Source organism: Schistocerca piceifrons, chromosome 2 (assembly GCF_021461385.2).
Source record: "Schistocerca piceifrons isolate TAMUIC-IGC-003096 chromosome 2, iqSchPice1.1, whole genome shotgun sequence".
Classification (NCBI taxonomy): Eukaryota; Metazoa; Arthropoda; class Insecta; order Orthoptera; family Acrididae; genus Schistocerca; species Schistocerca piceifrons.
Window position 1 is genome coordinate 1280772 of NC_060139.1, and position 23857 is coordinate 1304628.

At 45.1% G+C, this 23857-nt stretch overlaps 1 protein-coding gene across 1 annotated transcript in view; it reads right to left on the bottom strand.

The window, feature by feature from the left end:
* LOC124777931 (cytochrome P450 9e2-like) overlaps positions 1–23857 on the bottom strand; it is a 102344-nt gene that overhangs the window by 25891 nt on the left and 52596 nt on the right. Inside the window, exons 8-9 of the mRNA XM_047253481.1 lie at positions 20684–20892; positions 20403–20595 (exon numbers count right to left, since the gene is read on the bottom strand). Coding sequence (XP_047109437.1) covers positions 20403–20595; positions 20684–20892 — 402 coding nt within the window. The remainder of the gene's footprint in view (positions 1–20402; positions 20596–20683; positions 20893–23857) is intronic.

Here is a 23857-nt window from a genome sequence, read left to right on the forward strand (position 1 = left end):
CATCAGAAACTGATGAAAATATCTACAAAGTTGGTGATCTGATTCGATTCGACCGACGACTGAGTATTCGATCGATGGGTGAAACTATAAGAATAGACAAAGAATGCGTTAGCAAATTGTACATAGCCAGTTTAACGTGAAAAAAGTGAATGCGAACTGTTGTGGAAAATTCTCACAATCTAACAGACAGAAGCTCGTGAAAATGTTTGTACTGACACTGTACTGAATACCTGAAATGTACTCATAGTTGCCCGAACGAACAGCCCTGGCATGTATGAGGCAATGACGATAGTGAAAATTTGTTCCGTATCGGGACTCGAACCCAGATTCCCCACTTTACGCGAGCGGTCGTGTTATCTGGTTTGTACCTAAACTTCCACACTTCCTCGATCCTGCGTCACACCCTGTACACATTCAAACGTTATGTAGTACAGTACTGGCCATTAAAATTGCTACACCAAGAAGAAATGCAGATGATAAACGGGTATTCATTGGAGAAATATGTTATACTAGAACTGACAAGTGATTACATTTTCACGCATTTTGGGTGCATAGATCCTGAGAAACCAGTACCCAGAACAACCACCTCTGGCCGTAATAACGGCCTTGATACGTCTGGACATTCAGTCAAACAGAACTTGGATGGCGTGTACAGGTACAGCTGCCCATGCAGCTTCAACTCGATACCACAGTTCATCAAGAATAGTGACTGGCGTATTGTGACGAGTCAGTTGCTCGGTCACCATTGACCAGACGTTTTCAATTGGTGAGAGATCTGGAGAATGTGTTGGCCAGGGCAGCAGTCGAACATTTTCTGCATCCAGAAAGGCCCGTACAGGACCTGCAACATGCGGTAGTGCATTATCATGCTGAAATGTAGCGTTTCGCAGGGATCGAATGAAGGGTAGAGCCACGGGTCGTAATACATCTGAAATGTAACGTCCACTGTTCAAAGTGCCGTCAATGCGAACAACAGGTGACCGAGACGTGTAACCAATGGCACCCCATACCATCACGCCGGCTGTTACGCCAGTATGGCGATGACGAATACACGCTTCCAATGTGCGTTCATCGCGATGTCGCCAAACACGGATACGACCATCATGATGCTGTAAACAGAACCCGGATTCATCCAAAAAAATGACGTTTTGCCATTCGTGCACCCAGGTTCGTCGTTGAGTACACCATCGTAGGCGCTCCTGTTTGTGATGCAGCGTGAAGGGTAACCGCAGCCATGGTCTCCGAGCTGATAGTCCATGCTGCTGCAAATGTCGTGGAACTGTTCGTACAGATGATTGTTGTCTTGAAAACGTCCACATCAGCTGACTCAGGGATCGAGACGTGGCTGCACGATCCGTTACAGCCATGCGGATAAGATGCCTGTCATCTCGACTGCTGGTGATACGAGGCCGTTGGGATCCAGCACGGCGTTCCGTATTACCCTCGTGAACACACCGATTCCATATTCTGCTAACAGTCATTGGATCTCGACCAACGGGAGCAGCAATGTCGCGATACGATAAACCGCAATCGCGATAGGCTACAATCCGACCTTTATCAAAGTCGGAAACGTGATGGTACGCATTTCTCCTCCTTACACGAGACATCATGACAACGTTTCACCAGGCAACACCGGTCAACTGCTGTTTGTTTATGAGAAATCGGTTGGAAACTTTCCTCATGTCAGCACGTTGTAGGTGTCGCCACCGGCGCCAACCTTGTGTGAATGCTCTGAAAAGCTAATCATTTGCATATTAGAGCATCTTCTTCCTGGCGGTTAAATTTCGTGTCTATAGCACGTCATCTCCGTGGTGTAGTAATTTTAATGGCCAGTAGTTTAATTTCCATGCAGTGCAGTACATTTTTAACTGAAAGTAGCTGCCTGGTATCGGCGGATACGTACAAGACTACAGTGGCTGTGTTGTTAAGGAGAACGATGTAACTTTCCCTCGAACATGAATGCGTGTCCGAAGGAGCATAGCATCGTTCTTCTTAACAACACGGGCACTGCGATTCGTACTTTGAACACCACTTAAAATTATTTTAATTTTTTGGAAAGTTTAATAACAAGTGACGAATGTTGGTGTATCACTTATGATGTAGAAACTAAGCGCCAATTCATATACTGGGACCCTCCAGCTTCACCGAGAGCAAAAAAGCTCGAATTAGCAAACCAAGATTCAATCATGGAGATGTGTATCATCACTTGGTTCCCGAAGGTCAAAGTATTAATCAGTACAACTATCTTGAGGTTCTTGCTCAATTCCATGAGCAAATAAGAACGAAAAAGACCCATACTGTTGAAGGACAACTCACAGGTTCTGCATCAAGATGCGCACTGGCTCGTACAGGTTTCTAGTGGGCTAGAGCACTCTAGTGTTAGCCGACCCACCTTATTCGCCTGACCTAGCAACATGTGGCTTTCATATAGTAGTAGTAATAGTAGTAGTTTCATCCATCCGTACATCTCTTTTTACAAGCCAATAGGACATGTCAAAGTATTAACCAATTTAGAATAAACTAATTCGTATATACATACATTTACAGATTTCTAGTTAGAGACAATCATTAGATTTACTCATGGTACGCAATACTTTTCTTACAAATAACTTATTAAATAATGTAATGCCACACCGTTCACTCATATCTCACTATCAGTCACTGCACACATTATACACACATCGTTTCATAACAATTCACTCACTACACACCAAACACGCACACACACTGGTGATCTCTGGGCCATTTTCGGTACCGCAACTTCCCATTTGCTATCCTGAAGAACTGAGTCAGCATTCGTCTATCATGAGTGAGATGTTGAGCTCAGAAATAGGAAGAGGTGCTAGTACTGTGCTTTGCATAGCTTGGGGGTAAGTTTTTCTACAAAAGGAAAAAAAAACATAATGTGAAGGTGTTATGTGCAATATTCGATGTTGTGTAATCGTTATTATTATTTATTTGTATAACATTCTTTTACCAAACCCCTACTCTGTTTTATCTAAGTAATCCTTCAATGTATAAAATGTATTGCATAATAGATACTTTTTAGCTGCCTTTTTAAGTAAGTGTATTTTTGCAATTTCTTTAATCTCTTTTGGTAATTTATTGTTCAGTATTATTTACTGGTAGAAAATGCTGTTTTGAGTGTCATGTTTATTTTTTCTTGGTAAATGTAAGTTGAGTCTAGCTCTTGTTCCATGGTCATGGACAGAGCTGTTTGTGCAGTGATTACCGATGCTATTTTTGATGTGTACAACTGACTGCTAAATGTATTCGCACGGAGCAGTTAAAATCCCAATTTGTTTTGAACAGCTCCTTGCAATGAGCTCGACTACTATTCTTATGGCTCTTTTCTGGAGTTTGAATTGTGTCTTGATTTTACGCATTTGTTCCATGAATTCTACTATGGCTGACTCCGTATTTTTGACACTTCGGAAACCAAACTGTGATTTGCTTAAAAGATTTTATTTATTCAGGTAATGCATTAATCTGTCTTTCTAGGCTTAACAGTGCTACACAGTAGGTAAAATACAAAAATATCACAGCCTGCACCACTTTTTTTCTTTTCTTTTTCTTTTCTTTTAACAGGAAGGTGGGCTAAATGAAACAGCTTTATTCGTACAACGGTGGCGTTCTATGGGTAAAGAAAGTAACAAAACAGCAAAAATATTAAGGTATAAATATAATGTAAAGACCGACCTTCCGGTGGAACAGGGTTAGTGTAAGAACAGAAAGGAAGCCGGCAGTCAGCGTGCCGACTCGCTACGATATCCAGAGCGGCTACAGGCGCCTACGGGTGCACACAGAGAACGCTGGTTCGTCGTGCACCAGTGCCGTTACAGGCAGAACGTCATGCGCCCTCCGTTAGTTCTGCAGTCTTTCTCATACGCTGTTAGAGGAACTATTGACCTGAAATTTTTATTTTTACTTTACGTATAGCTTTACATGTCTGCTTCGGGGTGATGTGCCCATCATCTTGCTAATGGTCATAATTATTGTGATTATTGCATTTAAGTACGGCGCTTCACCGAATTCGAAAACGTTTGCAATGAAAAATATGGGTCGCTATGACTTTGCAAATTTATCTAAGACATTGAATTATTCTTTCGACTGGGGAAGAAGTCTATGTCTACGGTCTCGCTGCTCACTGCATCGGTGCGAGAATAAAATATGAATGACATCCTCATATCTCCTAAACCATTCGAGATATCGAAAAGAGATTTTGGTAAATAATAGCACTCGACGAGGAGAGTATTTTTCCATATCTACATCTATATAGCCGAAGCTAAAGTTTTTATTTAATATTTTTTTTCAATCTAGTAGTGTAGTTTTCGTAAAGGTCATTGACAGCTAGTGAAAAGAGAATCTGCTACTATGAAAATAAACGGGCAAGTGTTTCTTGTATGTTACAGCAAACGGACACAATGAGGTTTTCCGTAAGGTATTGACCTCTCTGATCGCCAATTCCTTGTTTAACAAGACACTCCATTTCAAGATTATGCTGCAGAAGCTACTACAAGACAAGTCTGTCCAAATTATTCTGTATCGTGGTAAAAGAAGCAAAATTAAACCTACCAGTAAGAGAAAGGTAGCTGTTACTCATAGCTGATGATCCTTTTGAAATGAGAAAAGGTTAACAATGATCACAAAGATAACTCGTCACTTCTGTTGCAATTCTGGCAATAGAAACTTACGAAAACGGTTTTCTCCTTGTTCTTCATCTGAGAAATATGGAAATAATTAGCAGCAAATAGCGTACCCCATCTTTTTTTTTTAGTTCCATCCCCATTCAGACTGAAGTGGTGATGTTCTTTACCTTAATTGTCTTTTGATGTGTTAGCTGTGGATTAAATAAATTTGTAATCTATTTTAACCTTAAGGAATAGTCTCAGCCGGTTATTAAAGTAACGATTATCATATTTTTGTAACCTAGTGATCCCCAGTTACATAGGCACCAGATTTGTCATTTCTAATAGAACAATGATGCATTTTTCCTTGAGAGAAGAATTGACCGAATAAAACTCTTTCATCGCTCTGAAGCTGTGATCACATTGACGACTTGAAAGAACCTAGTCAGTTATTCGTCAAAGTCCGTCTCACTTGTGTGGTAAGAAAACTCTCTCCCTCACTCCGCACAGAGACAGGAATGGATAGATGGTACACTATTTGCTGTGCTTTTTCATATGTGAAATATAAGTGAAGTGCAGAAAGAAAATCGTTTGGTGAGTTTAATTCCGAGCTGTTCATTCTTAAAGATACACTGGGTTGCAAGATTTCCCTGAAGCTGTAATACGAGGTGCATTTAAGTTCTAAGGCCTCCGATTTTTTTTCTCCGGACTGGAAAGAGATAGAAACATGCGCATTGTTTTAAAATGAGGCCACGTTCATTGTCAATACGTCCCAGAGATGGCAGCACTGTACGGCAGATGGAATTTTACCGCCAGTGGCGAGAATGAGAACTGTTTTAAATACTTAGAATGGCGACGTTTCCTTACTTGAACAGCGTGCAATCATTCGTTTTCTGAATTTGCGTGGTGTGAAACCAACTGAAATTCATTGACAGTTGAAGGAGACCTGTGGTGATGGAGTTATGGATGTGCCAAAAGTGCGTTCGTGGGTGCGACAGTTTAATGAAGGCAGAACATCGTGTGACAACAAACCGAAACAACCTCGGGTTCGCACAAGCCGGTCTGACGACACGATCGAGAAAGTGGAGAGAATTGTTTTGGGGGATCGCCGAATGACTGTTGAACAGATCGCCTCCAGAGTTGGCAATTCTGTGGGTTCTGTGCACACAGTCCTGCATGATGACCTGAAAATGCAAAAAGTGTCATCCAGGTGGGTGCCACGAATGCTGACAGACGACCACACGGCTGCCCGTGTGGCATGTTGCCAAGCAATGTTGACGTGCAATGACAGCACGAATGGGACTTTCTTTTCGTCGGTTGTGACAATGGATGAGACATGGATGCCATTTTTCAATCCAGAAACAAAGCGCCAGTCAACTCCATGGAAGCACACAGATTCACCGCCACCAAAAAAATTTCGGGTAACCGCCAGTGCTGAAAAAATGATGGTGTCTATGTTCTGGGACAGCGAGGGCGTAATCTTTACCCATTGCGTTCCGAAGGGCACTACGGTAACAGGTGCATCCTACGAAAATGTTTTGAAGAACAAATTCCTTGCTGCACTGCAACAAAAACGTCCACGAAGGGCTGCGCGTGTGCTGTTTCACCGAGACAACGCACCCGCACATCGAGCTAACGTTACGCAACAGTTTCTTCGTGATAACAACTTTGAAGTGATTCCTCATGCTCCCTACTCACCTGACCTGGCTCCTAGTGACTTTTGGCTTTTTCCAACAATGAAAGACACTCTCCGTGGCCGCACATTCACCAGCCGTGCTGCTATTGCCTCAGCGATTTTCCAGTGGTCAAAACAGACTCCTAAAGAAGCCTTCGCCGCTGCCATGGAATCGTGGCGTCAGCGTTGTGAAAAATGTGTACGTCTGCAGGGCAATTACGTCGAGAAGTGACGCCAGTTTCATCGATTTCGGGTGAGTAGTTAATTAGAAAAAAAATCGGACGCCCTAGAACATGAATGCACCTCGTACAATTGGTTGGTTGTTTTCATCTGAGTTCTTAAACTTTTTTGTTCAGATACGTATCATCAGCCACGTTAAATTTTGCTTTTTTGCCGAAACGCAACATAAACTGCACAAACTAACCTTGCTATTGCGAAATAATATTGAAACGGAGTGTTTTCCTAACCAAGCAATAGGCGACCAGAGAGTTCGACACCTTGCGGAAAACTTCATTGTGTCCGTTTGCTTCAACATGCGAGAAGGAACTGCGTTTATTTTCGTATTAGCAAATTCACTTTTCACTATCTATGAATGACTTTTAAGAAATTACAGTACTGAATTGAAAAAAAATTAAACAATGTCTGTAGCTTCGGCTATAGCGACGTAGATAAGAATGTTCCGTATGTTAAATAAGCGACAAAATACTCTTCTCGTCGTTGTGTGCCATCAGTCACCAAAATCTCGTCTCAATAACTCGAACGGTTTCGAAGATATAAGGGATGTTATGAATATTTCATCCTCGCACGCGTGCTGCGGAAGTGAACGTGCTATATAAATTGCGTTTTCTCGAGACTGGACACAAATACAGAGCTTCTGCGACGTCTAAAGAAAAATTAAATATCAGCTACATTTCAGTTACAGCAACATATGGTGTAATATGTACCAAACGCAAAATCCTAGCTCCCTCTATTTTTCATTGCAAGCTTCCCGAATTTTGCGCAGTGTCGTACTTAGGTGTGAATATCACTTTAATTAAGAATATTATCCAATTTGTGAGCATTTCTCCGTGAAGCTGACATATAAAGTTATATGTACCGTGAAAAACAACTTTTAACGATTATTTTCTGAAAAACAATTGAGATAGATTGCAGACCGTGCGCCTCGATTCTCTCATCAGAGGGTCGTCAACCGTGACGCCAAAAGCAAGTAAGGAAAGTCCATTCCGGCTCGCCGCCAGCCGTCCGCCACGGGGGATATTTTGGGCGCTGGATGAGGCCACCTCGCACTGGGCCCCCCTGCGCAGGGAACCCACACTCTTCCTGTGCGCACCCTCAGACACGACACCCGCCGCTGCCATCGGGCAACACGGCCGTAGACTCCTCCAACCCGCCACTGAGGCCGGGTACGTCTTCACAATGGAGGGGTCCAGATGGTTCTGTCACTTGTTCCGGTCCGTTTCCCAAAATGTACGTGCATGTAAAGTAGACTTCTCATACCTGGCACATGTCAACTGTGTGGGGGACCCAAGAAGACACTATGCAGCTATTAGCAGAGCATCGGAGGTAGCGCAGGTGGTGTTACAGACGAGTGAATCCTTCCAATAAGAAGGCGCAAGAATCGATCAAGTGTTTGTCACCATCCCAGTGAAGATACCGTGTAGTCAAACCCTTTATCCAAATCACTACATTCATCTTAGTACATGGATAAAATGCATATCTGGGGTAAGTGTTACGGAGATGATAGATAAACTCCAGTGGAAGACTCTGCAGGACGGACGCTCAGTAGTTTGGAATGGGCTTCTGTTGAAGTTTCGAGAACATACCTTCACCGAAGAGTCAAGCAGTATATTGCTCCCTCCTACGTATATCTCGCGAAGAGACCATAGGGACAAAATCAGAGATATTAGAGCCCACACAGAGGCATACCGACAATCTTTCTTTCCACGAACAATACGAGACTGGAATAGAAGGGAGAACCGATAGAGGTACTCAAGGTACCCTCCGCCACACACCGTCAGGTGGCTTGCGGAGTATGGATGTAGATGTAGATGTAGATGTAGAAGAAGGGACGTCGTAGTCACTGATGTTACGGTCGGTGCGAACATCAGATCCATCAACCTCCACCCACCACGTCAGACTCACATTCCAGACCATCCATATAGGTAGGTGGCCAGGGGACACAATGGAAAATCTGTCATAGTATGGAATGAAATCTGGCGATTCATATATTTGTCGTTGATCACGAAATACTAGGCCTCTCTGTCACTGAATCGAGAAAAGCACTGTGCACTGAACGCCAGGCCACCGACTGGTAACTCAGGGTACACGGCTTTTGGTTGGATTTTGGGGATGGCCTCACATCATCCTGCAGTAAACATCGTGTACCGTCTCCAGCCGCTCACTTGGCAGGTCAGCTTCGACAAAACTGAAGTCCACAAAAAACTCCTTAAGGTGAGACAGTGTTGGGGAAATATGCGCCACTGCGAGTCGTGGTTCGTGAGAGGTGGGGGGTCAGTTCTTCAATCAGAGTTCCCGAGAAGCTGCACTTATGGCGAGTCTACATCTCCATCATGATGATGGCATGTAGAGCAGCTGCTCTAACCCGCACACTGACCATTCTGAGACCATCCTATGTGGTAGGGAGAGTGAGTAACTTATTCCACTTTGATGATCATCCCCACACTGATGAAGTAACCAAAGTGTATGATGTTGTCATCAGCATCGGTATCCTGAACCAGATAGACGTTGACTTAAGCCACTTGCTAGACCACATTCAAAGATTGCAGCAGGTTGCTATGGACATCCATAGATATGCTTTGTAAGAGATAAGTAAGGAGTGCCGTCCATCAACTGTCATGCATAAAAACAATGCCCAAGCATGTAATCCTGCTCTGAAGTGGATGTGGGACCAAGCTCCCTTCTGGCGGGCCACTGCCGATAACCATTTCCCCAGACTGCTAAATTTTTAAGTGGCTTCTGGCTGTGGCACCGTATTGGGCAATCCAATCTAGTGATCTTTGGTCTTTGTTGGTACACGCACTAAAAAACACCACATCGTATACATATGCATGGGAGACAAAGGTAAGATCTCTCAACGAAAATACCTGCAGTCGGCATCATAGTCCAGTTGTTAGATCGGTTACTGATGTTACAATGGAACGTTATCAAGATTTAAATGAGTTTGTAAGTAGTGTTATAGCCGGCGCACGAGCGATGGGACACAACATCTCCGAGGTCGCGATGAAGTGGGCTTTTCCCGTACAACCATTTCATGGGTGTGCCATGAATGTCAGGAATCTGATAAAAGATAATATCTCCGACATCGCTGCGGCTGGAAAAAGATCCTGCAAGAACGGGACCAACGACGGCTGAAGAGAATCGTTCAACGTGACAGAAGAGCAACCCTTCCGCAAACTGCTGCAGATTTCAATGGTGGGCCATCAGCAAGTGTCAGGGTGTGAATCATTCTACGAAACAACATCGATGTGGACTTTCGGAGCCGAAGGTCCACTCGTGTACCCTTGAGTACTGCATGACACAAAGCTTTGCGACATTGTACTATTGATGACTCGGATTACGTTGCCTGGTCGGAAGAGTCTCGTTTCAAATTGTATCGAGCAGATGGACGTGTACGGGTATGAAGACCACCTCATGAATCCATGGACCCTGCATGTCAGCAGCGGACTGTTCAAGGTGGAGGAGGCTCTGTAATGGTGTGGGGTGTGTGCAGTTGGAGTGATATGAGACCCCTGATACCTCTAGTTACGACTCTTGCAGATGACTCGTACGTAAGCGTTCTATCTGATTACCTGCATCCATTCACGTCCATTGTGCGTTCCGAGGGATTTGGAAAATTCCGGCAGGAGAATGCGACACCCCACACGTCTAGAGTTGCTGCAGAATGGCTCCAGGAACGCACTTCTGAGTTTAAACACGTCCGCTGGCCACCAGACTCCCCAGACATGAACCTTATTGAGCATATTTGTGTTGCCTCACAACGTGCTGTTCAGAAGAGATCTCCTTCCACTCGTACTGTTACGGATTTACGGACAGGCCTGCAGGATTCACGATGTCAGCTCCCTCCAGCACTACTTCACGCATTAGTCTAGTCCATGCCACGTCGTGTTGCGGCACTTCTGCGACCTGGCTGGGGCCCTACACTGTATGGCGCACGTGTACCCGTTTCTTTGCCTCTTCAGTGTATAGTGACGTACAAATATGAGAAATCGCAAAAAGACTATAGGCCAGCGCGATAGAATACATCAGATTAAAGAGCTATAAGAAAAAAATACAACTAAAACAATAGGTCCCGACGATTTCTTAAAATATGTCTACAATTGGACAATAACACAACAAGAGGTGAGGCATGGCGCGAGAATGATGCGAACTGTTAGGATCGGTACTCATGTATAGATCGTTTTAAAGAGCAAAAACATGTTAGTGTAAGACGCTTGGTTAGGATTAAAATGATAAACGCAAACGGAATAGCGATGTACACGTATAAGACAGTTGTATGTTGTATGTTAACCGGGAACCTATAAACAACCGAGAGGCTCCGTCCCCGCCGCAGCCGCAGTGGTCCACAACCCCTCGACGACTACCGCAGTCCACTTCACCCTTCCGCCGCCCCACACCGAACCCAGGGCTATTGTGCGGTTCGGCCCCCGGTGGACCCCCAGAGAACGTCTCACACCAGACGAGTGTAACCCCTATGTTTGCGTGGTAGAGTAAGGGTGGTGTGCGCGTGCGTGGAGAACTTGTTTGCGCAGCAACCGCCAACATAGTGTAGCTGAGGCGGAATAAGGGGAACCAGCCCGCATTCGCCGAGGCAGATGGCCTAAAAACCATCCACAGACTGGCCGGCTCACCGGACCTCGACACAAGGTCGCCGGGCGGATTCGTGCCGGGGACCAGGCGCTCCTTCCCACTCCGGAAAGCCGTGCGTTGGACCGTTCGGCTAACCGGGCGGGCAAGTATAAGGTAGTACTCGGCGCCCACACAGTACCAGACGTAATAAAAACATGCGACAAGGCAAAACGAGCCATGAAGTTGGACTAGGGACAGCGAGTGAAGAAATTAGGCCTATGTGTCGTGTATGGAATCCCTGTAGTTCGACTACAATAGGATTAATGCAATGACTGAGTTGTTGAAACGAAATGAAGTAAACTGTTTTAGATACACGAGAGTGTTACCTTTTTGTGTCACTGAATACAGTACTCCAAAAAAATCAGTTTTCTCAGCAAATGCCTAAAAGTCAAAATGACAGAAAGTATGACAGTAAAAAAGAAAAAAAAAAGAAAAAGGCAACGAAATCTTGGGTACTGATAGGGTGCAAAACAATATCAAAAAATTGAGCACTAAGACGACGACAGCTGAGGGATGCAAGAATGAAATTGCAACCTCCGATATCGGTAACCATGTCTGGCCTCGCCTTTAACAGTCAAAACAAGATCTTAACAGAAAAAGCTTAGTCAGAATAAAACTGTTGTACGCAGCAGGAATACCAGGGTAGACGCACGAAACAGAACGCTGTAACAACCGTTATAAAAGTAAGTAAGAAGTAAAAGCGGATGTAAATTAAAACTAAGCTAAGTTGAGCTATAATTTGCATAAAATCATTGTGAGATAAAAGAGCCATTGGATGCATTTGAACACATTGAGGTGTATTGACCAAAATTTTACTGTTCCAATACTAACGCTTTTCTACTCTATGTAAGAACATTAGGTATTTTCCTTTGAGAATGGTGTAGTGTGGAAATGCGTAAGACGTATTGGAATAACAAAAATACAGTCAACCATTTCAAAATTTTGAAGTTCATACACCTGAGTGTGTGATCTGCCCTAAAGAGGTTAGTACCTGCTACTATTCTTGTGGTCTTTGTTCATACTGTACTACTGAACAGGTCCAGAGAGATTTGTCCTTGCTTTTGTGCCTGTGGTCTGTGTTTCCTGTACCACTCTACTGTACGATGGAAGTCATTCACTGCTGCACAAAATGCACGCTGTGGGTGCATTTCATTTTTAAAATGTTGCTGTTGCCTATGACGCTTGCGGAATACGTTGTCATGATGATACTGCACGGAGAATCTCGGCGCAGTGGGACTGCTGCTCGTCAGTTGTATGTGCAGCGTCTTCCCTAGCGCCACTCCGTATTTGCTACAGTGTACCAGCGTTTTTCGGAGGGAATACAGTCATCATCAGCAGAGCCGACTGTTCTCCTCGACTGAGGCAGCAGACACCGAATTTGAAGAGTCTGTACTGCGTGCAGTGGAAGAGAATGCAACGACGAGTACCAGAAACATAGCGGGTGGTCTAATGTGGTTCACCAAATAGTCTGGAGTGTTCTGCATGAGCAACAGCTGCGTCAGTACCACCCTCCCCCCCCCCCCCCCACCCTCTCTGTCAGAAGTACAGGCAATGCAGACAAGAGATTTTGCGTCATGAAGTCTCTTCTGCAGATGGTTCTTGCACCATGGTGTGGACGGTTCCGATTTCCCACGGCGGATCCTTTTCAAAGATGAAACCAAGTTCACCGGTCAATATCTTCTCGGCTCCCACAACTTTCTTCTGTGGGTTGATGGAAAAGCGTAAGCTGCACGCAACCAGGGATTTCAGGAACGATACGGTTTGAAGATTTGGACAGGGAGCCATACCTTCTTCCACCACATCTCAGGGGTGCCTCGTACTTGCGACTGCTGTACGGCGTACTGCATAGGCTCTTGGAAAATGTGCCTCTGCATTGGCGTCAAAACACGTGGTTTCAGTACGATGGCACGGCATCTCATTTCTCACATGTGGCTCGAGATGTTCGAGATCACAACCTGTGGGGTCGCATGAAATCCTGGATTAACGACAGCTCTCTGGCATCCGAGGAAGATCAACTGGCGCGCTGCGGAGTATGATGGAGGACCAAGGACTGGCGATCGTGTGTGCCGGAACGTGTTGCAGAGGTACCGTGTCTGTGCTGATGTTGGTGGCCGGCACATGTAAGCCTACTTGTAAGTGAACCCAAACGAAATTCAGCAGGGATCAGCGAGCAAAAGTGTGTCGTGGTACTTTGTGTTTCGCAACCTTCTTGGTCCCCACTACAATTCCTCGATGTAATGGGAGTTTAATTAAAGCCTCTATGAAAATATCGCTTCCCTCCTGGCTTGTGTGATACATCTCTGCGGTAATGCAGCTAAACTTCTCGTACTAGTTACTCTGCAGAAGCAACGAGGACGAATATCTGTATCTGCCTGACATGATTTATGGAACCAAGGAAAAAATTTATCAGGTCCGAAGGAGTCTGCTTCTTACAAACTTCAGTCACGTTACTTTACTGGCGTTTTCACTTCGCCTGGTTCTTACAAGAAAACGCGAGCCAATGGTGTCCACGAATACGTTCCAGAATTCGCTGAGCGGATGTTCAAGCATTATGGGAATCAGGCCGTAGCAGTAATCTGTAACGTCTGCGTGCAATAGTGGAGGGTTCAGTCCTCAGTATAATACGTACTCCTTATCTACTAACACAGTCGTAAAACATAAAAATGTTGCAGATTGAAGCGACGAATGAAAATTTGCACAAAGCCCAGGATTCGAACCTGGTTCTTCCGCTCACAAGGCAGGTGCGCTGCACGGACTGCTGTAGCACGCCTCCCTCCTCATACTAAATTCCCATTCGCCCCTCAGCCTGCTTCGTATCCCCTTAAACTGGAACAGCACTGCATTGCACTGCAGAGTCTCTCCAACTGTATTGCAAACGCACCTCAGCCATGAACGAGACGGAAGAGCCTGAGGCATGAATGAGACTTTGGACTGAGGACAGAGGCGTGCTAGGTTAGCCCGTGCAGTTGTCCAAAGCCACTGTGCCAGAATGGCGTAGTGGTTAGCACATCTGCCTAGTGAGTAGAGCAGCAGACGCAGGTTCGAATTCTGTCCTCGGTGTAAATTTTCATTTCTGGTTTCAGCCTGCTTATAAGCATCATAGATGTCTGAGACTTGAAGAGGTGGGTGGAATCATATAGTTTCATTTGAAAATATTATATGGTTCCTCTAATACTATTTTTGTTTTATAAAAATTGTTTACAACTTTCGCAAAGCTTTAGTCGTTTGTATGGGGTGTAAACGTGTAAGCGTATTGTTATATCGCTGGCTTAGTTGTGGAGTATCTTTGCGAGCAGCCGTGTCTGTAGAGAGTCGAGAACGGGACACGAAACTGTTATGTTGTGTAGTGTGTAGCTCTGCATGCAAGAAGCATTGTTAGTGTTCAGGTTGAAGTGTTGGTACAAGTGCTATTACAGTAAAGTGATGACATATGGAAATGGTTCAGAGGAAAGTGCGTCAAAAAGTAATTGAAAATGAGCAGTGGCGTTAATAACGTATTTGTGTTTCCTCTCGTTGCGTGTCGCATAGCATCGATCATCCGCGCCGTGTTCGGTCTCCCAGAATGAACTGATGTGAATCAATAAAAATTAGTTACCATAAAAGAGTGCAGTCAAGTGCCAGTGATTTGTAGCGAGCGTGAGAACGTGCGTTCAATCATCGCGTTTCCGCATTATCAACAATCAGCCGCGCCGCGACGGTTACGCGCACGCTCGTACGAGTGAGAACTGAGAAGTGAAAAATTAACTATACGACCAGTGTTATATCATTACTAGTGACAAGGAGGACTATTACCAGGTATCTGTATGTGTGACGAGCGTAAGAACTGTCGTTCGATCATTGGGCTTCCGCATCATCAACAATCACCCGCGTCGTGTCGGTTACGCATACGCTCGTCTGAATTATATTTTGGACTGTTAATCATCAAGATTGTTAATTGGGATAAAAATTTACGATTTAGAGTGTAAACATTGCAACCTGTGGTTTCCATATCGTCTGAGAATATAGATGTTCATACCAGACGTAGGACAGTGTTGTGCTTTTAACGTCGTTGAGTGGCTCCCCTAAACCCGCTCGCATATTTCGACAGATAATTTCAGGCAAGACAGCAGCAGTGTGGAGCAGAACAGTACGACCGTCGCGGAATTACCAGGTACGTGGTGTGGACAGGACGCACGGTCACGAAACGAGAAGTCAATTTAAAGGGTCCCCCACCCCCCATCTCCACCCATTCGTACACCCGGGCGTGTTACAAACGGAATAAGCTGCCAAAAAAATCCTATTAGTAAAATGCAAGTAACTATTGATTTAAAACGTCCAGTAACACGTTTGTCCATTTCCTTTGGCTGTCTCAGAAAAAAAGAAGCATTTTACCGCGGGACAATGTTTTTGTACCAGTAGACACTGGGCAGTGTGCGCGGGTTAGACGCGACCTGTGTAAACATTATGCACAGTAGACTGGGAGAATTCATTAAACAAGATGGAAACAATATGGGGTGCCTGCCCCACCCCGTCCCCCAACACCGGTGCATTTATGTAAGCAGTCGGTTCGTGTTATCTACCGCTGTGCGTACTGACTATGGCCTGCGTGATTGAGTCATTGTGGTACGCCAGTCGGCGACTGTCTTCGGTTACCTGCGCAGACGTTACTGCAGCTTTGTTAAACCTTAGAATGGGAGGGGACTCTACTATCGCTGAACTACGCGATATTCATTTAATTTACGGGAAGGCAAAAGGTGTTGATAGAGCAGCTGTACGAATTTTTCGAAAACGCTTCCCACAACGAAGACTTTCTGCGCGAACGACATTTGTTCCTGTTCATCAAAGAATTATATCATAGTTCTCTACTTCTACTCCATTATTTTGCTGTTCATGGGTAATAAAATATGGTAGCTATCTTTAACTTTTTACATTTAATTCTGTATGCGAAACATATTGTTTGTTCTGATGTGTTTCCGTTTTATTATTAAATAAATCATGACAGAATACGACTTACGAGTACGTATTTAATTTGCATAGGTTCAGAAATGCTGTCTCTTTCCTGCCCCACGCCGAAGGCAGAGGCCCACAACATCAAGATTGTGCACTGGAAGCTGAGGAACAAATTCTGGTCCGCATTCACGAAACTCTTACTTAGAATACTCAAAGCACCACCCGCCGGGTGGGGGTGTCGCGCACTGTCGTTCGTCACACTTTGAGAGAGAAGCAGGCGTCTGCGGCCTCACCACATTCAACGCGTACTAACGTTGGAAGAGCAATACTTCCCTCCAGGACGAGAACTGTAAGAGTGGTTTTTGTTACAAAGTCCGCAGCATGATTTTGTAAGCAAAATACTCGTCACAGATGAAACGTATTTCCAGTCGCGACGGAATAACTGACTTCCATAACATGCACACGTAGAGTGTACACATTCCGCGCCAAGTAGTAGCAACAAATTTTCAGCGCTCCTTTTCCGTAAATGTGTGGGAGGGTGTTTGGATGATTACATTATTGGCCCTTATACCAGTTGACTGGTAACAGTTACCGAACCTCTCTAAAGGAAACATTGCTACCAGTCTGATTAGAAGATGTTCCGTTAGCGTTGCTAATAATACCTGGTTCCTCCAACATGGTGCTACGAACATTTTTTAATAGACGCTTTCCAGGACGATAAACAGAACGTTTTGAGCCACGTCGATCGCAAGCACGCCTTCCTGATTTAAATCCGCTGGATTTTTACTTTTGAGGCAATATGAAGGAACTTGTTTGCGCTCAGCAGGTAATGTGGAAGAACTTACGCAAAAGTTTTTCGATGCTGCTAATACAAGAAAGGCAAATGTGGATGTGTGTGAACGAGTGCGACGAAACTGGGTTCCACATAATGAAGCATGCATCGAAGCGAATTTTGGGCATTTTGAACATTTATTGTAGTATGGGTGTAAGAGGAAACAAAGTAATGTGAGTTTGATTTTCGTTACGGTACCATTGTAATATAGCACTCCGTTTCAGGCCACGAGTGGCCTACCGGGACCATCCGACCGCCGTGTCATCCTCAGTGAGGACGGTACTTTTACGCAAAAAGAAAATAATCTGAATTCAATTTTCGTTATGTTAATGTTGTAACAAGAGGGCACAGTTCATTATATTTAATCACAACGAACTTTGCGCTTCTGCGGATCGTCCGTTACCTTCCTCTGGCCTACCCATCGATGGCGGTAACACACAAACAAGGTCGTGCACTGTCAGTTGACACCGTAAACAGAAATGCGTGTGCTATCACTTCTACAAATATCTGTCTTTTACGAATACAAAAATAGAGAACACAATACAACGTTACTGTATTAGACCTTTTTTGTCTAGCCCACTGAGATATACCGTGTGTATAATTTTGGCAGCCTCTACCGTTTACACTCTGCATATGGACGTAAAATGTCTGCGAGATATGAATGAAAGCGATGTAGACTAAATATGTTCTTTTTTTGTATGACATATGTCATGACTAAACAATTTCAGAAAATAGATTCGTTTTAATGTCTTAGATATGTCATCAACGGAACACATTTAAAGCATTTATTTGGAATGGACAGAAAACATAAACACAATTATAGATCACTCCTCCTTTGAATGTAGAGACGTGGTACACTGATAAACACGAAAATCGCTACGTTCATCGAAGCCTCTTTCTAAAAAGAATTGTACCGCAGATACTTTTCACTCCACCGACAATAACGGGACCAAAATGGTGACCGTCCACACTGCTAGTAAGGCCCAAACAGACGGAGATGGAGAATGACATTCCTGCGTCTGAAGGCCGTTCGAAGGGTCAACAGGTATGAGGCCCCTTCATCGAGAGATCGCATAGAGCTTCGTAAAGGCACTGCAGCCAGGACACTTAACGTGTATATAGACAAAGGTGGCCGCAGTAACGTAAGTTGGAAGCCGCAGCAATCCGTTGATTGTACGTCCAACTGGACGAGCATCGTTCATAGCAGTTAACAGAGTCTGGTGTTTCTTACGGTCACAGAGGTGGTTCGTAGAGACTCTGAACCCCACTGCTTGCTGCTGCCCACCAGTGCCGTGCAGCATTATAATGCACGCCTCCACACATGCAGGTGCATTTATGAAGCTCAAAGGTGAACAGAAAGAATTCCTTAAGGGCGTTTAATATCCAGAATTTATAAGTCGTTTGTTCCACTGTCAGTCTTGACTCGGGCCAGAACTATTCACCCATGTTGCTGGCTCAAGTGTACCTGAGGAGTGCGGTGTAAAACTGTGACATGGATTGTCTTATCGCATTGTCGCCAACATCTCCGTTAACGGCCGGCGATGCTACTACTCACTGAATTTGTGCATTGCGATCTGTGTTTACGTTACACAATTTTACGACTATCAAGTTCTTTCCATTAATTATATTTTCCTTCGATGTGACACACGGTCATGAGTGGTAGTGTAGGTAGCTCCTAATCAATGTAACGTCTTCCACGCCCATTAGCGTGCTTGGTGAAAGGGGGTACCTCATGAAAATGGTTACTAATAAGAAGACGGGAAAATAATACACTACTGGCCATTAAAATTGCTACACCACGAAGATGACGTGCTACAGACGCGAAATTTAACCGACAGGAAGAAGATGCTGTGACATGCAAATGATTAGCTTTTCAGAGCATTCACACAAGGTTGGAGCCGGTGGCGACACCTACAACGTGCTGACATCAGGAAAGTTTCCAACCGATTTCTCATACACAAACAGCAGTTGACCGGCGTTGCCTGGTGAAACGTTGCTGTGATGCCTCGTGTAAGGAGGAAAATGCGTACCATCACGTTTCCGACTTTGATAAAGGTCGGATTGTAGCCTAAAGCGATTGCGGTTTATCGTATAGCTACATTGGTGCTCGCGTTGGTCGAGATCCAATGACTGTTAGCAGAATATGGAATCGGTGGGTTCAGGAGGTTAATACAGAACGCCGTGCTGGATCCCAACGGCCTCGTATCACTAGCAGTCGAGATGACAGGCATCTTATCCGCATGGCTGTAACGGATCGTGCAGCCACGTCTCGATCCCTGAGTCAGCTGATGTGGACGTTTTCAAGACAACAACCATCTGTACGAACAGTTCCACGACATTTGCAGCAGCATGAACTATCAGCTCGGAGACCATGGCTGCGGTTACCCTTCACGCTGCATCGCAGACAGGAGCGCCTGCGATGGTGTACTCAACGACGATCTTGGGTGCACGAACGGCAAAACGTCATTTTTTCGGATGAATCCAGGTTCTTTTTACAGCATCATGATGGTCGCATCCGTGTTTGGCGACATCGCAGTGAACGCACATTGGAACCGTGTATTCGTCATCGCCATACTAGCGTATCACCCGGCGTGATGGTTTGAGGTCCCATTGGTTACACGTCTCTGTCACCTCTTGTTCGCATTGACGGCACTTTGAACAGTGACGTTACATTTCAGTTGTCCGTGGCTCTACCCTTCATTCGATCCCTCCGAAACTCTGTATTTCAGCAGGATAATGCACGACCGCATGTTGCAGTTCCTGTACGGGCCTTTCTGGATACAGAAAATGTTCGACTGTTGCCCTGGCCAGCATACTCTCCGGATCTCTCACCAACTGAAAACGTCTGGTCAATGGTTGCCGAGTAACTGGCTCGTCACAATACGCCAGTCACTACTCTTGATGAACTGTGGTATCGTGTTGAAGCTGCATGGGCAGCTGTACCTGTACACGCCATCCAAGCTCTGTTTGACTCAATGCCCATGCGTATGAAGGCCGTTATTACGGCCAGAGGTGGTTGTTCTGGGTACTGATTTCTCAGGATCTATGTACCCAAATTGCCCGAAAGTGTAATCACATGTCAGTTCTAGTATAATATATTTGTCCCATGAATACCCGTTTATCATGTGCAATTCTTCTTGGTGAAGCAATTTTAATGGCCAGTGGTTCAAAATGGTTCAAATGTCTCTGAGCACTATGGGACTTAACATCTATGGTCATCAGTCCCCTAGAACTTAGAACTACTTAAACCTAACTAACCTAAGGACAGCACACAACACCCAGCCATCACGAGGCAGAGAAAATCCCTGACCCCGCCGGGAATCGAACCCGGGAACCCGGGCGTGGGAAGCGAGAACACTACCGCACGACCACGAGATGCGGGCAATGGCCAGTAGTGTATAATTAAACTACGGTGAGAATTTGTACACTGGCTTCTGGATAAGAGCGGCAAAGATCTTTGAACTGTATTTACATCTCTCTTGGGAGCCGGTGGTCCCGTCTTTCTTGCATTCCTCGGAAACCAGCTCTCCACGGCTTGCCTGCATCAGTAGATGGATCACATCGGGGCGAACAATTCCGTGCTTCTCTCGCGTACGAATAGTCTCGTACACCATGGATTTGAAGAACTCCATCGCCTTCCGGTCGAAGAATGATATGCCCAGCAGCTGAGATAGACATGGAAATTAGGACACGTTTCGAGAATGGAGGTAGCACACAACGATCAGGTAACACAGTTCAATGTGACGCACTCACCTGCATGAGCTTCGGGGATGTCATGAAGCCGCCGGCGACGAGCGCTCCGATGTTGGTGACGTCACGGCCCATGCGGTAGAAGGTGTTGTCCGGTTCTGACAGGGAATCCACCTTCACACCGAATGCCGTAGTCGCAATGACGTCATTGGTAACACGGGTGAAAAAGTCCTTCATCTCCAAAGTCAGCAAATCCTCGTGACCAGAAGAAGCTTAAAGAAAATACACAATACTGATCAACTTCTTGTTCTGTGGAAATTGACGGCCACATACCTCCTTCATTTCCCTTTATTCTTGGAGAGGACGTTGTGCAATTAAATCCAGTGTTCTGCTACATTTACGGAAATTATAATATGCGATTTTCGATTTATAGTAGACCTCTGCCTGTCGAACTTTACTGGGCTATTACGAAGTGTCACCTTCCTTTATAACTTTAACCAACATTTCGCCGTTGGAGTCTCCTTCATAGGTTGGTTTCTCTCTTTCTTAGCTCTGCACCGAAAGAACGTAGCCACTAAGTGAGGCAACAGTGAACGGAAAGTATTAGTCTACGCGATGAAGAGTTTCCGTTACTTTAAACACGATGTTTCGATGTACTCATTTCATTATCTGGGCTGTTCATATTATTGTAATCAAAAACAAACCTTAAAGCTTGCATTCGCAAATTTAGGAACGTGTATAAATTTGAAGTTTCATTTCTGTACTTCCGTCTCAAAATACTGCTCATCGTTTTCACGTAAGATGAAGAAATACCTTTCTTCTAAGAAGCAGCAAATCATTTTGTGAGCAAATTATCCAGATCACTGCATGGTGACTTGTTGACTGACAATGGATAGACGCAAACGACAAGTAAATTGCAAAACCGTCGCAGAAAACTGGATAGTATTATATAACGTCCTCTCGACGAATCAAAGAAGTTATGGTAAAATTAATTTTGAACAAAAACAGTGATTCATGCAGAATTCAAAACCAGATTACTGGTAGATTACGGTTGGTAAAAACGTTTGTTTTCACACCGACCGCAAAAGTTCGTTATGCTATTGTACTGTTTCACTTAGAATGTTGGTTTGTATATAAAATATCACCATCAGGAAGAGAATTTTAATCATAAAAATAAGGAGAAAATCAACTTTCGCACTTCCCCTAACGACATGTAATCGCTTTAATGCCACTCTCGTAGAAGCAAGTAAGGGAGTCCTTTAATCCCTCTCATATTTAGTGCGAGCGGCCGCCTGCAACGTGCGCGTAATTTTCAGTGGTGCGTGTACATACACACACACGAGTGTAGCAGTCCACCGTTATTGTTGAGAAAAAATGAAGACGCCAAATGCAGTGTTATCGTGTTAAATTGTCTCTTTTTTAAGCTTTATAGAGGTATACGTTTTTTTTTTTTTCAAAAATGTTCTGCATTAGATGAAAAACATATGTGGGTTACTAGACTACGATAACTTCAAAGTGTGTTATCTTACGAAACAAAAATTCAGACGTAAAGGTGGATTACATTTCATACAAAAGTATGCAGTGTCACTTGGTCTGTCAAGATTTGCACATACAATATACTTCTCTGGGCGGTGATGTTCTTTGATGTTGCATGGATTATCGGTCCGGCACACAGTTTTAATCTGCCAGGAAGTTTCACATCAGCGCACACTCCGCTGCAGAGTGAAAATCTCATTCTGGAAACATCCCCCAGGCTGTGGCTAAGCCATGTCTCCGCCATATCCTTTCTTCCAGGAGTGCTAGTTCTGCAAGATTCGCAGGAGAGCGTCTGAAATAACCGCAGGAATCAGTGTGGGACGCACGGTGGACGTATCCGTAAGGACAGTGTGGTCAAATATCCCGTTAACGGGCTGTGGCAGCAGACGACCGTCGCGAGTGGCTCTGCTAACAGAAACCGCACCGCCTGCAGCGCCTCTCATGGGCTCGTGACCACATCGGTTGGACGCTGGACGACCGGAAGACCGTGGCCTGGGCAGGCGAGTCTCGATTCCATTCGGTAAGAGCTGATGGTAAGGCTCGAGTGTGGAGCAGACACCACGGAGCCATGGGGACCCACCCAAGTTGTCAACAAGGCGCTGTGCAAGCTGCTGGTGGTTCCAGATAGGTGTGGGCTGTGTTTACGTAGAATGGACTGGGTCCGAAACGTTTATGTTCTCCTACTTGCAGAAAATTTGCAGCCATTCGAGGATTTCATGTTCCCATGACAATGCTCCATGTCATCCGGGCACAATTGTTCTTGACTGGCTTGAAGAAAATTCTGGACAGTTGGAGTGAATGATTTGTCCACACAGATAGCCCGACATGATTTCCATCGAACATTAATGGGACGTTCGCGTACAAAATCCTGCACTGGCTGTACTTTCGCAATTATGGACTGCGGCTTTAGAGGCAGCATGGCGAAATGAAACTACCTGGCAGATTAAAACTGTGTGCCGGACCGAGACTCGAACTCGGGACCTTTGCCCTTGGCGGGCAAGTGCTCTATCAACTGAGCTACCCAAGCACGACTCACGCCCCCTCCTCACAGCTTTAATTCCGCCAGTACCTCGTCTCCTACCTTCCACCACCAGCTTGCACAGCGCCTTGTTGACAACTTGGGTGGGTCCCCATGGCTCCGTGGTGTCTGCTCCACACTCGAGCCTTACCATCAGCTCTTACCGAATGGAATCGAGACTCGCCTGCCCAGGCCACGGTCTTCCGGTCGTCCAGCGTCCAACCGATGTGGTCACGAGCCCATGAGAGGCGCTGCAGGCGGTGCGGTTTCTGTTAGCAGAGCCACTCGCGACGGTCGTTTGCTGCCACAGCCCGTTAACGGGATGTTTCACCACAGTGTCCTTACGGATACGTCCACCGTGCGTCCCACACTGATTCCTGCGGTTATGTCATTCATTGTCGCTTGCCTGTCAGCAGTGACTACTCTACGCAGAAGTCGCTATTCTCGGTCGTGGTGAGATGTACGCACGAAATTTGTATTCTCGGCACACTCTTGACATTGTATGCCTCGGAATATTCAGTTCCCTCACATTTCCGAAATAGAATGTCCACTGTGTCTGGCTCCACTACCACTCCGCATTCAGAGTCTGTTATTTCGGTCGTGCGACCATAATCACGTCGGAAACATCGTCACATTAATCCCTTGAGTGCAAAAGGCAGCTTGGCCGACGTACTGCCTTGTGT